At 37.7% G+C, this 18,405-nt stretch overlaps 1 protein-coding gene across 4 annotated transcripts; it reads right to left on the bottom strand.

Moving 5' to 3' along the window:
- Positions 1 to 763: 763 nt before the first annotated feature.
- tagln (transgelin) lies at positions 764 to 6,507 on the bottom strand. 4 transcript variants are annotated; one of them, XM_026940989.3, is made up of 6 exons: positions 6,350 to 6,501; positions 4,158 to 4,200; positions 3,227 to 3,421; positions 2,485 to 2,656; positions 2,219 to 2,321; positions 764 to 1,460 (listed from the first exon to the last, which is right to left on the bottom strand). In XM_026940989.3, the coding sequence occupies exons 2-6, from the start codon at positions 4,167 to 4,169 to the stop codon at positions 1,313 to 1,315; spliced, it is 630 nt and encodes a 209-aa protein (XP_026796790.1). In that variant the 5' UTR covers positions 4,170 to 4,200; positions 6,350 to 6,501; the 3' UTR covers positions 764 to 1,312. The 4 variants fall into 4 exon arrangements, with proteins under 4 accessions (XP_026796790.1, XP_026796791.1, XP_026796792.1 ...); XM_026940990.3 differs by having other exon boundaries at positions 3,227 to 3,418; positions 6,350 to 6,500; XM_026940991.3 differs by lacking the exon at positions 4,158 to 4,200 and having other exon boundaries at positions 3,227 to 3,418; positions 6,350 to 6,507.
- Positions 6,508 to 18,405: the final 11,898 nt, after the last annotated feature.

Here is an 18,405-nt window from a genome sequence, read left to right as displayed (position 1 = left end):
TATTTTATTTTTGTGGGAAAAAATATTACTAATAAATTTTTCTACAGTCAGAATAAGAATAATAATAAAAAAAAAAGTCAGAATATTTTTTTTTCGCGATTGGTTGGATTAAATATGAAAAAAATTCATTTAAAATATTTCTTTCCAGCATTTCAATCAGGTAGCCTTAATTAATAAACAGATCTCTGACAGAATACAGAATTACTGGCATTTATCAGACAATCTCTCATAGCGTGGAATATTATATAATATTAAATACATACGTTGAACACTTGTTTTCAATCAAACTTATATAAATTCACTGCCCAGCTATATTTCAGTGTGATCAGTGGTCCAGTGGCAGAAAGCCTTACCTACAGTTCAAGGAAGCAAAACTGGCCATGCTCTTTTGTTGGGAGACGCAGCATACTCTCGCTCCCCTGTCAATCACAGCAACACTAGCCAGTCGTTGGTACCTGTGAGTTCATGTATGCGGAAGAGAGTGGATAGCGATCTGCTGCCCTGTGACGCTGCATGAGCAGCTGTTTGAAAAGATCCGGTTGTCTGGTTTCACGTGTCTTAGAGGATTGTGTTAAAGGAGTCTTTGTTAATGGAGGTGCGCCTGTATACAAGGTCTAGTTCAAAGGTCATTGCTAAGGTTCAACAATCTATGGATGTATTTAATTAATCTGGACTGATAGAAAATGAAGCATTTCCATTAGAGTGTCTTTAAAACAACTTTTCTGGTTTCAGCTTATCCCATTTCAAGAAACAGAAATAAACCTCTTTTTAGTCATCTTTTAATTAGACAAAATACAAAAATACAAGGCTGTACCTGTGCTGTGCCTCGGACAGGGAAAAAAACAGCCTCACATTTTAGAAATTCCAATCTTATTCCAACAACTTGTTTTAGCATACCTTTATTTGCATAGAACTTTGACCATAGAAGTACAGGTTCGCTAAAATAAAGGTGTTATCACAGACTTCCAAATGATTAAAATCTTTTGTCAGTCAGTTACCTCCTTTATTACATTGGAACTAAAATCACTTAGAATATTAGGACAAAAGCCAAACTTTATCAAATTTACATCATCCATGTGCCGTATTTTGGGAATTCGTTCAACGTTTTCAGCAACTCATTACTCGTCCCAGATGTGCAACAGCAATGTTGGTTTGTTTCTGATTTCGTATGTGAGCAGTGTATGAATGCATGAATGTATATATCCTTCTGCTGTCGGTATACGGATGGTGTGGTAGATTTAAGACTTTGGCGCATGTTTAGAGTGGTAAGGGGAAGTGGAAAGGGATGGATGGGGTTTAGAAATTAGTGGATTTAAGGGTTTAGGATCTGTCTGGGTCTACCGTAGCCTGTCATGCCAGCCTGGGATGCCCCTTTGTTGGAGCCCATCTGCAGGCCAATAACATTCTTCCCTGATTTCAGCTGGTCCTCAGAAAAGTCCCTCCGGTTCTCCTGAGCTTTCCTGTAAGAGGCAAAGAACAGCAATGCTGGACACATCTTCTTCAGGCATACACCATAATAATCACAGAGGTATATATTTATACACACTGATGAAGGACGCTATCCTGTGTTGATGTCTAGGGTTTTCCGGTTTGTCCTTTCTAGGTAAACCCTTAAATGTTCCATGTCAAACAAGGTTTCCCTTTTAGAAAAAGTTCCAAGCTAAACCCCTTTAGAAAGCTAGAAGTGTTAATATGCATAGTGCCATTGAGTATAGCAAGACCACCTTGTTTTGTCTGTTAGGTATGAAGGAATAATACGAGTTGTCGTAATGTACATTTTTCCACCATTCTTCACTAATATAGCTCACAACAGTAGGGACAATAACACAAGACATTCACAGTATGTTAGAAGAAGCATTAAGCCACAGTGAGATCCATTGGGTTGTCCCACACTACACGCATCAAATGCAAAACAAAGATTTCCCACTTAATTAGTTAATAGATAACTGTACACAATAAACTGACAACTCTGTCTCCTTAAATACATTTTCATTCATTTTTGATAACTGACGACAATTACTGGTGGGCATTTTTTTCACTCCAAACTTTTGGGGAAAAGCCAGTTAAATCTAGAACCTAAAGAGTTCTTTGCTTTGTCCCTCTAGAGAAACCCTTAAGAGTTTCACTATCACAGTGGGACCAACATCAACCCATTATGAAGAACATCAAACTAACCCTTGAATGTACTGTACATATTGCAGCTTCAGCCACTACTTACTTGAAGAACCAGTCAGGGTTACCACGGAAAGTCCCATCATTCTTTGTGACTGCAATGCTGCCAAGGGCCATCAGTGTTCTTTGCACCGCAGCCAAGTCTTTTCCTTTGGGCATAGAAAAGTGGAGATATTATTTTAACACAAGCAGCCAGAGAACACAAGCAGATAGATAAAACATGATAGCTTCTGGCGCATCTCCTGGGACTTAATATAGCTGTCTTAAATGAACCATTTTATGAAGTGATGAACCACGTGTTGGTTTACTCACCCTCCCAGAGATCGACAGTCTGAAACATGTCGGTTTTGGTCACGCCATAGGCCTCTGCAGCATTAAGGAACTGAGACACCTGCTCCATCTGTTTGAAGGCCATTGGTGAGCTTTGGATCTTTTTTACAGGCTTGTCTCCATCATGGAGACTGTTGATGAGCTCACTCAGGACCTGAGAGACAACAAGAAGAGTAAATAAATAAATAATCATCCAGGTGTTGGACCCTTGTAAAGAGAAGGCATGATGGATTTTACACGATAGTTAATAGTGTTGGGTCTTCCGATGCAGGCATAGCCAATTCCCATTCACTAGCTAGGCTTTTCCTTTCATACAACAGCTAACAATCTGGGAATGTGAAGGCATACATTTCCTTAACATTTCCTTAACACAGCTCTATTCTGATTTTAAAACTCTAACAGATGACTATGATTTGCTGATGAGGAAGACAGGTTCCTTCCAAACCAGAAAGCAGGGGCAACTGTGTTCTCTTGGCCATACTTGCCTATAGAGTCAAACTCCCAGTCATTGTACCACTCAGGAATATTTTGCCCCAAATACTAAAGTTTCTAATACAGAATGAAATATAGTAAGGCCCTGTTAACAATACACAAACTTGATCTACAAACTGGCCTCCATAGCTTCCATTTTCATTACTGAGTATCCTGAGATCAACCAGGTCTTCCAGTTAAGGTCATTGAAACCATCATAGATAGCATCAGCAGGAAGATCATGATCACTCACACATCCATCTTTCAGCCAATCCTGGAAGCCATGCTTGCCGTCTGCAGGCTTCCCCACTGCAGAACCGCACTGGGCTACAATCCACTCCACCAGACGCTGCTCAAGCTCCGGGTCATACTTCTTATCGATCTTGTCCTGCACCTGGCGACTCAGTCCGTAGGATGGACCTTTGTTGGCCATGGCTGGGGTTCCCTGCTTCGTAAAAATGCATGCAAATGGAAATTATGATTATGAGTAAGGTGAAATAATATGTGTGCTACTTTCTAGGGTAGGTTCTGAGCTGTTCATGTTTGAAGGGGATTTTAAGGGATTTGATCTACTAAGCCCAGAGTATGAAGCTTAAATCATCAATAAGCAAATATTTCCAGGATCATATTTCTTATTGATTTTACTTACCTGACACTGCATCATGTACACCAGTTAAAATTGTAATGAATCTGAATGTACTACTCCAGTACTATCAAGTATTTGACTTTTTAAAAAAATAAAATTCCATTTTAATGTGGTGTGTCATGTGCAGTGTCCCAGTCTGCCGTACACTTCTGCTGAAACATGTTACCTTAAGCCACAAGCCAATCCTAAACCAGTGAAAAACAGCCAACAACCAATATTGTGGACACAAGCTGCCACTTAAAGAAATCAGCACAGTTGTGACATCTTCATACAAATTTATTCCCAGATCATGCACGTGTTCCTGCCAGAAAATAAAATTAAGCCGATTTGACGCAGCCTTTAAGAGTCTTCATCTGAACACAGTTGATTTTTTTAGTTGTGAAACAAAATCCAATTTGAAATCAGTTGTTTAGTGAGTTAACCTGAGCTGAAGGACTGTGCCAAATGAAGCTCTAAAGGCTGCACAAGCACATTTGTAGTTTTCTCCATGCCAAGCCCACACACAGTAGCAGCTCTATAGTGTCAGCAGCACTGTCACCTGTGCTGCCATCTTGATGTCTGGACACCACCACGCTCTGGGCCTGGAGGTTAGAGGTGGGCAAGAATATGCAAGTCAAACTGTTAGAGTTTGTACACACCCTGGTTAACAGATAAAACACTCTACATCTAGGCTTTAGGCTGTTTTTTTCAGTGTGGATGTTCATGGAAACACTGCGCGACTCAGGTCGACCCATTGCTGGCCAGAAACCCCACAGGAACTCCACCTTATGAAATCCCTCCCATCCTGTCTAGCAATATCAAACTCTCTCTTATGTGAATATAAACCATGCCATAACTATTACTCTCTCATTCAAGTGTTCAGAGTTTGACATGTAATGCAATGACAATGTTATGCTTCCAACAACAGGACATACTGAAGAGTTTTAGTCCTCTTTTACCACAGCAACCTGCCAACGATTACAATTTTTATTAATTAAAGGATGTCTTATCCATTTATAGTAACATTTAATGATGTGAAATGTTTCTGTTAAAACTTAAGCTATAACAGCTCTGTATACTCTTCCCTCACTTTCTGTTGACGTTAATAACAAAAATGCAGCTTGTTACAGAGAAACCGGAAAGTGCAAACTCTTTCTTTACCTCTGACTCTTACAAAGTACTAACACTAGAGACTCCTTCCATAAACAAAAATGTTAACAAAAATCTTCATCATATCAAATCCATATGAATTATCCATACTTGCTTATTTGCCCTTTTGAGGCACAAGCAGGGTGGGAAAAAAATGTCTCTAATCTCCTGACTGATCCCAGTTTGCTGTATGAGCTGATGAGATTGGAAAATCTTCTGAAGATACAAATGTCAGAGATTTCTTCCCTTCCTGGTTTCTAACTCCAAATTCCATCATTTTTTTCCACTGTTGCCACAGCGGCTGTGAAGAAAATTCTGGAGCGCTGATCTGTGGAATGACTGAACACATGTAATGATGTAATGACATCAGCTCTGACTGGCAGCTGGAACACTATGCAGATATCTTTATCTTCCACGCCTACTGCTCAGTTCTACCACTTAGCTACTGCTTGACTATTCCAGATATTGCTGCCAGAAAAGGTTCTTTACAGCAACACCATAGAAGAGCCAACTTTTGTTTCTTTAAAAAGCCTTTTTATGGACAATTCTTTAACCATTTTTTAATTTCACAATGAACTGAAGAATCATTTAATACTTTTGGGAACCTAACAATCTTCCTACTATGGCCTCACAGACATATTTTCTTGACATAATGTAATAACTGGCTTTGAGAGTAGATTTTCTGATGAATCCCTGAATACTTTTGATGATGCTCAAGGTTACTGCAAATGGTCCAGATAAGTCTTTGGAGGTCTGATTGTAAAATCTTCTGAGGCTTGCTTTAACAAGTGTGTTCTGTATACCACATGTCTAGTGGTGATGACTGAGTGTTTGAGAGCCTGTGAGCCTGTGAGCTTGTGTGTTTGTGTGTGTGTGTGTGTGTGTGTGTGTGTGTGTCCAAGAATCAGCACTGACAGTCAATAAATTGGAATGGGCCTTGGTGGTAGATGAACTCCTGGTTAAGGCCTTTTATGGCAATCATTTGTATTTGTGATGAAACGATGAAAGGCTGAAAGGCGTTTTTTTCACATCCATGTTACAAAAGTAGCAGAGACAGAGATCTGCCATGGATGGCAGTATTGTACTTTTAAGTCTGTTACACATTTTACACAAGCAGAGATCTGAAAAATTACAAAAAGTACAGTTTTCACTTCAGAGTTGAGCAAATATGTTTTTTCAAGCCTGCTAATTCCCACTCTGTATGAATGGGATCCAAGAATTTTTGTGGTTAACCTTCCAGACTCATTGAAGTGGAATTCCAACCATGTACCACAGTTTTTTTTTTTTTCCTTGGGGGGGCGGAGGTGTTTTTTTCTCTATTAGTCTTTGTTAGCTTTTTCGAATCATGTTTCAAAGAACACACACAACCTCACAGTACGACAAGTTACGGATGTTACGGATTGTCATACTCAGGATAGACTTGTGAGGACCAGCACAATTGCATAAAGGTTCAACATATCACTTTGACAGACCTGGCTTTCTAGAAATTCTCAAGAGTATTAATCATGGAACTTGATCCACAAAGTCAAAAACTTCTATGGTGTATCTCTATGGTGCATTGGAAAGATGAGAAAAAGAAAAAGATACGAAAGATGTACTCACTGTGTATAAGTTTTAGGATGAAGGTCCTCCGCACAGTTCGGAAGGAGTGTGTGTTGGGAAGTATGCGCGTGTGGATCTCTGGGCGTGGGTGTTTTATGCAGCGGCAGGAGAGTCCTCCCTCTGAAAAGAGCAGGCTTAAAACAAGGAGAGCTGCAATGACTTCACCATTAGAGAACTAGCCACACAGAGGATGGAGAGAGTGAGGGAGAAAAGGAAACTCTGGCCTTAAAAGGACATGGCCTTTTTCCTCTAAGCCTTCCTCTTCAGCAGGCTCTCCCTCCCTCTATCCACACTGCACTTTGCCTATTTTTTTTTCACCTCCTCTGCTGGAAGAAGGGAAGCCTTATTTGGGAAGAGGTCGGGAAGTAGAGAGGACTTCAGCCAAGAGGCTTCTGGTTTGGTCAGGGAGAAGAATTCTCGAAATACCACACAGCACCACTTCATCGGCTTACGCCAAGAAGGGATTGAGAACAAGGCAGGCATGTAGGGCTCAGGATGGACAGAAAGGAAGGGTAAAAACGCAAGAAGGAAACATACGGAGGCCACAAAAGTGGATCAAAAAGAGGGTGCAGAAGGAAGATTTCAGCAGATCAATGTGTGAGGAAGAAGTGTGATTTGGGTTGTACAAGGAAACAGGGAGGGAAGGAAAGGGAAGACTGAAGACTTGATTAAGATGAATTGCTAGTGACTACTTGTTGCCACGGTTGCTAACAAGACCTTTTATGTCCACAATACTCCCACCAAGCATGCATGTGTTGAATGATGAAGAAGAAGTAAGAAATGCATCCCAGTGTGCTGGAATTCCACAAGTACAACCTTTTGGTAGCAGGGAAAAGGGAACTCATTCCTGAGTATAACAAGAACATAAAATCTATCAAACACTATTTGTAATAATGTTCACAACATTTCCCTGGCTCTCTGTCCCCAGAGTGGCTGAAATGTCTCATCATGTGACTTTGCAGCTTGGGGAAATAAATGGCTTGACATTAAAAAAGAACTTCCTTCAACTCTGTCATTAAAGTGACCTCTCGTGCCACTTAGTAAGAAAACTGTGAATATGAGAGGAAAACCAAATGGGTACCTTTCTTTTCCGGGCCAAGTTGTTTTTTTTTTCTCATATTCTAGACAAATTATAAGTGCAAAAACAGCAGCTGGAGAACACTGACAGATGGAAGGCAGTTATACCAATTTACTCTCTAGACAAGAAAGTCGGCCATGAATCAAATTACCACATTGACTTTGTAGTCATCTTATTTCGGCATGTTACCTTTGTTCACTTGATTAACATGCCATGTTCAGACATTTATCCATTCAAACAACCAATTAATCTCTTCATCCATTTATTCATTCATTCAAGCAACCAGTGAACTATAATCCATCCATCTAATCAACCAACCACATTCATTCATAATAACAACCAATTAGCTACCCATTAATTCATTTGTTCAAGCAAGTAAGCATCCATCCAACCAACCATTCATCCATACATATATCCATCCATACCACCTGTTAATGCACTATTGGTCTATCCATCCATCTATCTATCCAACCATTCATTCAATCAGCCATACATATATCCATTTATTCAGTAATCCTATGCAAGTAACCATTTGTCCATCCATCCACCCATCAATCCAAGCAATTAACCAACTATCCATCTATCTATCCATCCACTTATCCTTACGTCTGTCCACCCATCTTTCCAAGCATGATCAGTCAACCATCCATCCATCCATGCAATCAAATCACTATCTATACATCCATCCCACTGATCAATATCCATCCACTCATCCATTTATTGATCCATCCATCCAAGTAACCATCCATCCACCCATCCAAGAAGCCATTCATAAAATTACTTCAAATATTACTCAAGAAATTTTCTTTTAACCTGATGATTGCTATTCGCCCTCTTAGCTGATTCCTAAAGTCATAGACTTTACACATTTACACTATACATATCACACATGATTGAAGGAATAATTTACTCAAAAAGGAAATTTTCACAATTGTCTTTTTAACCCAGATGGTATTTTTCTTGTTTATTGCTCTAATATTTTTTTAAATGAGCGCTGCATGTTGGAAATAGTGTTGTTGCGACATCATCATCTATAGATTTACTTTTACATACTGTAACCTTTAACATTTTTTTCTTATCAAGCTATACCACTATACCATTCAAACAATATAAACCTAGTTCTAAAGCAGGCAAATATTTTATATTATAACTCAAATCCACTAAAACCTCAATAACTCAAACCCACTAAAACCTTCTGACTCAACAGTGGAATTGCCATTTATCTAGAAAATACTATGGCCTGTCCAAGCAAGACCCAAAATGACCAGCCTTTCTTTGCTGCATGCTAAAACAGCCTTTAGTTTTGATGCTCTGACAATCTGGAAGTCGCTACCCTGGAATATTCATCAATCTCCTTCTGTTACCAAGGAGGAAAAACTCTTTTTATTTAGCATTTGATTGTACACTTACTAATTTTTACAGCCACAAAAAAAAGCAGTTCTGTTTTTGCACTAACCACAGTTCCTTGGTTCTTGATTGTTAGACATTATCAACATTTAGAAAAAAAAAAAAAAGAAAGAAACAACTGCATTCTTTTTGTTCATAAATCTCCAGATTCTGGGAACAACTGGCGTGAACAAATGGCATCTTGTGTTCAAGCCTTCTAATGAAATTTCCAAGAAACTGAAAAACAAATCACACAAACGATGTTCATGATTCAGTTTTAAATCTATAAAGTAGTAGTCAAGTAGCCAAATTAATAAATCTGTTTAAATCAGTCTTAACCTCTTGGGTACTTGCTAAAATACAAATATATTTCAAATACATTTGCCATCAAAATCACACAGAAACACTAGAATAGAGAAGTATACTTATAACTTTTATGGTATTCTGCACCCTGTCATTTGTTATACTGTAGGTCTGACTATTCATATCCTAAACTAAAATGTTAAGCAAGGAATAAAACACTTGGGGGCGTGCTAATATAGGAAAATAATCAACAATGGAGTGGTGTGATGCTCCCCTGTTCCTGTTACCACCCCAAAGTTAATTACTTTCTAATAACAGCACATACCAAAGTTTTTTTTCCTCTTATACCACAGCAGTTTGTGAACACATCATCCTTTTTATCCATTTAATGTCAAACATCCATGAAACAAGTTAGTTCCTTTTATCGCTTATGGTATAGCAGCTACAAACAGTCATTTTCTCACTTTCTTTTGAGGGTAAAAAGCAAAAAAAATGCAACTTGTTACCGAGAAACAACCAACAGTGGCATCATTCATAATGAAGACTCTCCTGTGGTGGAAAACAGCTTTAAATGTATGGCTTTATTCTGACACTGACATCACTGACATTGGAGACTCCTTCCATAAATGTTAAATAAACAAATCCCATTACAGAAATAGCAATGATTCTATTTTTTTTTTTTTTCGTTAAGTAACAAAATGTTTTTAATCTTATTATTATTATTATTTTTAGATTAGATGGAGTGTCCACCATACAGGTCCCTGTGGATTAACTGGTGGTCATGTTAATCCTTCATCACTAGAATTACAGTACGCTCAGGATGGCTGCTCGTATTTGTACCAGTACATGTACTTCGTTGCTTTATGCTTGTTTTATGTGCTTCACTGTTTGCGGTAGCCTGGTGGGTTTTGACACTCCTGCTGATTTCCCCTCATCAAGCCAGTACTGTGGCCAACCACCAAGCCTGTGTTTGGTGTTTGTGTTGTTTAAGTGTGAGTTTGGTGATAAAAACAGAGCAAGTGGATTGTTTTAATGATGCTTCCTGCTAGAGCAACTTTCTCGCCGACGCCGGAATATAATAGCTTGCAGGAAAAACGGATATCTGTTTTAGAATATCTGTTTAGCTCTGTTCACATTGTTTCTGAAGCTGGAGTCTGTAATAAAATGTCAGCTCTGATTAAACGCTCGTCTCCAGATGCCTGTGAATTAACTCAGCATGAGTGAGTTGCTTGCAGGTTTAATTTGCTGGTGGATAGCAATACAGACAGTATTACCACCTCACACTGCCAGTGTCCCTGGTTTAATCCTGAGCTCAGGTTGCTGGCTGTGTTGTTTTTATTTTTTTGGCATGTTCTCCACTTTTGCATGGGTTTCCTCTGGGATCTCTGGTTTCCTCCCTTTGTTCAAAAACATGCAGATTGCCTACAGTTGTGAATTGCCCCAGGTGTGAATGAGCGTGTGAGTATGTGCCCCATTCGGGGGTGAATTCTCTCGCCTTGCGTCCAGTTTTCCTGGGATATACTCCACATTCACCTCAACCCTGACCAAGTGCCTGGTCATAGGCAAATATAAAGAATATACTGTAACTCGAAAGCCTAAGCAGAGGTTAACATTCACAGCAGATATTATTATTCCACCTCATTAAACTCATCAGCTAATTACAAAAGACTTCATGGGCTGGATTTTGTGTATTAGAAGAAAGAGCAAACTCATAAATCATGCTTGTGTGTTGCATCTTAACAAAATGGTGGCTAATAGCTAATAATTAGCTAATTCAGCATTTTTTAATCAGAAGAACAGGAGGCCTGGGATGTCCAGTCTTATCCATAAAAGGTTCAGAGTAGTTGCATGTTTTCGTTCCAGACATCTAGAACCACAACTCATTTCACACTTGCCCTTTACGGATTAAATTAGACATCCTGCTTAAATAAGAGTTACTTATCTCCATCTATTGGGGATTAAATGAACTGCATGTTTGAAAGATGGGCTGTCGAATTATTTCTGAATGATAATCAGTTTCTGCAGCGACGCTTGGGTCGTGGGAGGCTAAAATCTAATCTATCAGTTGCTTGACAATTAAACTATTAGTGCTGAGCAATGGATTATATCACAAGGTCACGTTGATGGCATAATAAGAATGATTTGGGGAAAACTTCTACACACACACACAGAGAGGAAGACAGGTTTATTCTGAAAAGTTGTAACCCTTTGTCATTTGTCCTTTTGTCTAATTTGTATTGACTGGACACTGTGTGTTTAATCTAATTACTTTTAGTTTCTCCTCCAAAGACATTTCGTGGAAAAAGGATGATGGAGTAAACAATCCACCTCCTTCCTATTCAGTGCACTGCGACTGTATTTCTTGCGTTCTCTCAAACACTGCAGATGACGTGTCACACTGAAAAATATCAGCCCAAATGGAAATCAAATCTAGGGGGCGTGTACTTGTATGTTATAATCTGACACAACTGTTACTGATAGGCTCACTTCTTGTTATATTGTACTATTCTAGGTATTTTGCTTAGGTGTTTCCGCTGTGCTTGGTTCGACAAAAATCCAAAATAATCTACTCTATGACATTTGTTAAAACATTTGGATAATTATCTGATGGGGATGTTAAAAGTTAAATATATCTTATATACCTTTTATTGATCTTTTAAAAGCCAATTTATACCAGAAGCCCCTGATTACATACAAGTCTACAAATTCACAATTACAGATAGTAATATTTTAATTCTTTTCTACTTAACTAATAATAACATCTAATAATGTGAAGGTAAATTTTTGACTTGAAATACTAACCAACCCACAGCAGATAGACTTCTGACAGAACTTCTGTAATCCTGTGACACTTATATAACACTTTATACATGCAATAATTTTTTTCTCTTGCATCTTTTTGCACTATTAGTAATTTTGTAATTGTAAATTATTTTCTTATGTCCTTAATGTATATCATAGGCTGCTGGAGGATTCACAGAGTAAGAATTTCATTGTATGGTGTAACAGACTGTTTCCTGTACATATGACAATAAACTCTCGAATCTTGAATCTTGAATAAACCTAATAATGACTATTTATAATCTATAATCACTTCGAACAAAGTGATTTTATGTTTTTAATCCGAACATCACGTTTAAATCAAATGGAATTGTTTTTCATATCTAGCAAATATTTTTTTAAAAATCAACTGTCATTTAAACTGTTATGATTTATTAATGTTCCATAAGCATATTGAACCATTTCTTTGCTTTAATCACCATGTACGGATCCCATCACTGAAAGCAGGTACAGATCTATTGTATATATTAACCACCAGATGGTGGTAATCTACAGTTGATTTCATACTAAAGCGTTAAGTGATTCTTATTCGCATACTTGAATTAAAATTCTTCTATTTAGGCTAACTAAATACATTGCATTATATCTGTTTATGATTTTATGAAAGAATATTAATTTGTATTAATCGATTGTTAAAGTAAGGGGATAAAATAAATAAATAAAAATAGTAATAAAAAAACAAAGCATGCAGTGCAGGTATAAAATAAAATAAGCCTCGGTTGGACTAGTCCAAAGGTGCAGATGGGCCCAGAATCCTTAATTAACACAAAAAGCCTTTTCAAGGGGGGGAAGCAGCAAAATAATGAGCTGGGTTTTATGCTCAGCCATATGGGAAGAGAGAGGAGAAATATGCTCCAACCTGTTAGCCAGAAAACACAGCTGTGCAGAGACACAAAGCACATTGAGAGTCTGTGATGAAGCAAATAAGTAGACACTGAGGTTGTGAAATGTGATTCAGTATTCAAAAGGTGCAATTCCAGGTGAGAGAATGTTTCGAAATTGCTAATTCTGGTGCAACAATTTAATAGTATTTTTTAATATTTTTACTATTTAATCAAAGACAGTTCATATTTACATTTACAGAAATGACTTTTGGCCAAAATGTACACAACTTTGCTTTGTTAGTCTGGCAGTAGAGCTATGAGTAAGAAAAACTTATAGTTGCTTAGCTCTCATTGTTAAAAATAGGGAATTACAATAATGTGATTTGTAAATAAGTGGATTCATATAACATCAGAATAAGGCTATGTTAAGTAAGGAATACATTACGACAGGATGTGCTGTTATAGGAAAATTATCAACGACGGATGGTGTGATGAGCCACGAAGACATGAAGCAGAGTGACTATTACCCTGATGTTGATTATTTTTCTACAACAGAATATCCAAAAGTCCTCTTACACCACAGCAACACTAACAATTTTTTATTTATGACAGAATGACATGTCATACTTTTTTCCATTTAATTCCAACTAATGAATTCCATGTAACAAAGTCTACAAAGCATGTTAGTTCCTGTTATCACTTAGGTCATAGCAGCTACAAACAGTCATTTCCTCACCATCCTCTCTTTTTTTCTCACTTGAAGCTGATAAGGGGAAAAAATCATGTCATGTTACTGAGAAACCACAGATCACTCTTTCCCTAAGAAAACTTAAGATTACAACTTAAGATTACAAAGAAAAATTAAAAAAAAAATTTAAAAATTTAAAAAAAAACAAGGTTTTCCCCACAAGATTACTAGCATCACATAACAATCATTAATTTATTATGAGGAATTATAAGTTATTGTAAGTTGTGTAATCTTTCCATCAGTGCACTGAGAGCTTTTTTTTTTTTTTTTTTTGAGAATTGCAGTTGAGAAACACTGATACAAATCAGACAATTTAAAGCTTTTTCTCAGTAGTAGTAGTAGTTTGAGGTTTATATTTATTGGTTGTGGCACCCTCTTGGGAAACACGATAATTTTGGCTTCAGATCAGCCTAGATTCATTTATTTCCCAATTTCTAATAAATAGGAGTCCCTGTTTTGTCTTGCATTGGTCTTTTAAGATTAAATTAGCAAACAACAATCAAAATTTTGGTCAACTTTGACAACCTTTTTTGGATTTTCTAAGTATTCCCTGTTGCAGTTTTTTAAATGTACTTCCATGTCTTTGAACAGGTTCCATTTTATCCTGAAGGAGGCAGCATTTCACAAGACATGAAAGCATCCATTGTCTGTATCACTTGTCCTACACAGGGTCTTGGGGGAGCATGCCTTTGGACTGGGGAGGAAACTGGAGTCATGGAGAGAAGAAGATGCAAGCTCCACGCATGCAGGAAGGAGGTGGGATTTAAGCCTCCAACCCTGGAGAGACAGGTATTACTGTGAACGTTCTGTTTTTTTCAGCATCCTTTGCTCACTTTGTACTCTGCAGCATGATTACAATACAATTACTATCTCATTTTACACACAGTATACGTGTTCTCTTCATCATGAGTCAAAGTCTTTGATAAGTGTTAATTCCACAAACTGACTTTTCGTTATCTGGCTCAAACTGTCTCTCATAAGCAAATATTATTCAGAATATCTTTAATTCTTTGTCAAAAATTGTTTTGTCTGAACAGTGCAGTGCAAAAGATAATGCAGTGAATCATCTTCCCAACAAATAAGAGTCAGCTCTAGCAAGATTGATGAGAAATGTGTCTTTTTAATGTTTCTTTGACCTCCACGTGGATGTAGCATAGACAGTATGAATGCAAGGGTTTGATTGCATCGCTGTTTGTTATAAAAATTGATAGTGATAGTCATAATATACATTTTTGGCATTTTTTTAAAATATTGCTATTGCAGCTGAATGAACAGCCATTTAGGAGCCCAAAGATCTAATTGATATTGATAAGTTGAGCTGATCTGATTCATTTAATCAGATCGCATCACAATAATCAGTACACATGCAACAAACAATATACACCATCCATTCTCTGTCCCGCTTATCTTACACAGGGTCGCGGGGATCCTGGAGCCTATCCCAGGGGACTCCAGGCGCAAGGAGGGGGACACCCTAGACGAGTTGCCAACCCATCACAGGGCACAATCACACACACACACACACACACACACACACCCATTCAAACACTATGGACAATTTAGCGAATGTAGCCAATCAGCCTACAGTGCATGTCTTTGGACTGGGGGAGGAAACCGGAGTACCCGGAGGAAACCCCCAAAGCACGAGGAGAGCATGCAAACTCCACACACACAGGACGGAGACAGGAATCTAGCCCCCAACCCTAGTCGTGCAAGGCTAACCGCTAAGCCACCATGCCCCCCCACAACATATACCATATATCGCAATGTAATAACATATGGCCTTCCAAGACGGCACAACCCAATAAATAGCAAAAACCAAAATGTCCTAGTGAGACTGGATTGAGTGTAACACAACAGTGAATATTAAGTAGAACGGATCTGCAAAGTGTGAGTTTTTCCTCTGGGTGTGATTGAGAGGCACATTGAGGCACAGCTCCAGGGTCCCTGGTTTGATCCTGAGCTCAGATTACTGTCTGGTGGTAGGTGGTTTGACTACTCTGAATTGTGTGTGTGTGTGTGTGTGTGAGTGTATGTGTGAATGTGTGCATGGTGTGATGGACTGTCATACCACCCATAGTGTATCCACACCTCTCAACCAGTGTTCCTGGGTGTTCCTGGGATAGACTCTGAATCCACCACCATCCTGACCAGGATAAACCATTTACTGAAAATAAAAGAATCAATATTAGTAATAAAATAATAACTCTTAGGCAAATAAATACTATATCACCTGCTCCATAGTTCTCTCAAAAGCATGAACAGACAACAGGAGCGTGTAGATTTGCAATCACACTGTGAGCATCTGCAAACATGCAGGCAACTGCATTCTTCAGCTGATGTTAATAAAGGGCTTGGGCAAGACCAAACAGATCCTGCATGGCCGCCATTACTCTTTTTAGCCCTTAGGGGAAAACGTTCATCTATTTTCCAGATTTTCCTGAAAGGTGCAGACCCCACCCTTCAGAACCCACAACGACTTGCAATGACAATACATGACTGACCGAGTTGTTCTATCTGATTATCATAGTGTCAAGCAAAGAGTAACGTTTTCACCTTTACTACCAGATTGGTATTTTAAGTCTCCTAAAGTAAAATCCTGACACTTTTATTTCCAGTCTTAAAGGAGCTGTACAGCAAAAAGTAATTGTAATTGTAACAAGTATTGTGAAAAATTAAGATTTAAAACTGTACAAAACATTAATATCAAATGGTAATGGGAAGGTGTTGAGGCCACAACTTACACTTAATATTAATATTAATTCAGGGCTTTATTAAAATATAATCACCATATCACCTCAGTGGCTCCTTACTTTTGTCTACTTATAAACTGTAGTTTATAAATGTGCTTTATATTAAATTTCACTTGGTTTTACAGCAACTGGCTGGAGTTTCATTATATATTAACATTATTCTAAGAACAACTAGAATTTACAAGGTCTGTAGCCGTCCAATGTGTGGAAACGGGGTTTGAGAAATTTCTAGATAGGGTTGCCCAAAACTGTTGAACTTAAGGCATATAATAGCTTTGTATCATTAATATATCTTTAAAAATGAATCCTGAGGGAGCAAACAAAGATTTAAAAAAATAAAGAACCATGGTACATTTTAAAAATCTTTTAATCTAACATCAGAATCCCCAGTGGCATCATTTGTAGGGTAAAGGTCTAATGTAATTGTCCAGAAACGCTGAATGCCAGTGTAATTGCCTAGATTGTGATCTAAGAAGAGGTCTGGGAGTTATTTTTTACACCCGAAACAAACAAGAGCTCCTACTTTGAAAGCTTTTTAGTGTTTTTGTTAAATCTAATAAAAACTACATGCTGTTTTAAGAGCCTCTGGTGAAACTTTACCTCTAATTCACAAGTTATATCTGAAATCTGAAGGAAGATGTTGGAGGGGTTGTATATTTCTCTTCAGATTTACAAATGGATCAGTCAGTATCTCAGTCAGTAAACTGAGGAAAGAGGCCCCGATTGCTTTGTGTATAAATAGTGGGAGTGAAACATGATGGAATGGTTTGGAGTAAGAATCTCGCTCTGAAGCTCTTCAAACAAAATTGTTGTGAGAATTGGAAGGTTGATGGTTCACATATTGTAAGTGAGCATGTTTAGCCTCTCAAATCTCCCTAAGATGATAATAGTAAGTGATATTTTCTATTTGTCAGGGAATATTTATTATCCCAGAATTTGGTCCAAACTTAATTTCTCACTGCCACACATGTGACATTCAGCAACGCATCAGGAGCGCAGAATTAATATTAAATTCAATATAATAGAGACGCGACTAATAGAGGACTACAATGAATTATGAATGATGGTGTGACAATGAATAAATTATGGTGTGGCAAAGTGTGTAGTTAATGATTACATGATTATATCATTGATTTTATTTAAGATGGAAAGAAATCAAATTTCTACAACATTTGACTCAAATGCCATCAATCACTCACTACATCTTTAGTGTCTTCTTGGCTCTTGATTTTTCATCATTGGATAACGAGTTGCTGAAGGTATGACCACCAATTACCGTCAACACACACTGTAAAACCATTTGTACACAGACTTTTTCACAAAATAGCATTCCCCGATGAAAACTGCTGCCACTACAGCCTACTTTTTATACTTCAAATTATTTGTTTTTAGAAATAACACTGTTTATATGAAATCTTTTACTGATAATCAATTGCTTGTCATGATGGTTACACAAACAGTTTAATTAGACAGCATAAAAAAAATGCAGAAGTGAATGAAAATACAAATTGTGAGTGCTTACAAAACCTTACACATCCTGCCAAAGTCTCAAACTCTTAACGTTAAATCATTCGTGTAAAGCAAATATATACAACAGTACAAATCAGCGCTAACCCGTTTAGATAAAATGCAACTTTTCTGCTTTTCCTGAATAAACTGAAATCTGTGTGTGTGTGTGTGTGTGTGTGTGTGTGTGTGTGTGTGTCTACAAGGATAGGAATATAGGAATATCTGAAGATCACTTTGGACCTTGTGGGGACATTTGGCTGGTCCCCACAAAGAAAACTTCTTTTTATCTGATTAATTTATTCCTTTATTTAGCTTCTTATTTATTTATATTAAAAAAGAAAATAAACTAAAAGAGTTCAAATGTTTTCTTTTAGTTGCTGATGTAAAGGTTATGGTTACATTTAGGTGTAGCATAGCTGAAACTTGTGTGTGTGTGTGTGTGTGTGAAACTGGGTTTCACAACACTCTTGGTGGAGGTTCCTGTTTATGGCTTGCTTACCCGAACAGCCATGGGCTGTGTCCCAAACAGCATACTACAGCACTAGATAGTGTGCTAAAGTAATATTTATACTATGCCTATGTGAAGATTCTCTTCAGTAGATCTCTGTTAATAC

This window comes from Pangasianodon hypophthalmus, chromosome 21 (genome assembly GCF_027358585.1).
Source record: "Pangasianodon hypophthalmus isolate fPanHyp1 chromosome 21, fPanHyp1.pri, whole genome shotgun sequence".
NCBI lineage: Eukaryota > Metazoa > Chordata > Actinopteri > Siluriformes > Pangasiidae > Pangasianodon > Pangasianodon hypophthalmus.
This window is presented reverse-complemented; position numbering and strand designations above follow the sequence as displayed.

Coding starts and splice junctions, on each gene's coding strand:
- tagln (XM_026940989.3), bottom strand. Junction 2,322..2,484: donor GACTGTCGATCTCTGGGAGG/GTGAGTAAACCA, acceptor CTATGCCCAAAG/GAAAAGACTTGGCTGCGGTG. Junction 1,461..2,218: donor AACCCTGACTGGTTCTTCAA/GTAAGTAGTGGC, acceptor TGCCTCTTACAG/GAAAGCTCAGGAGAACCGGA.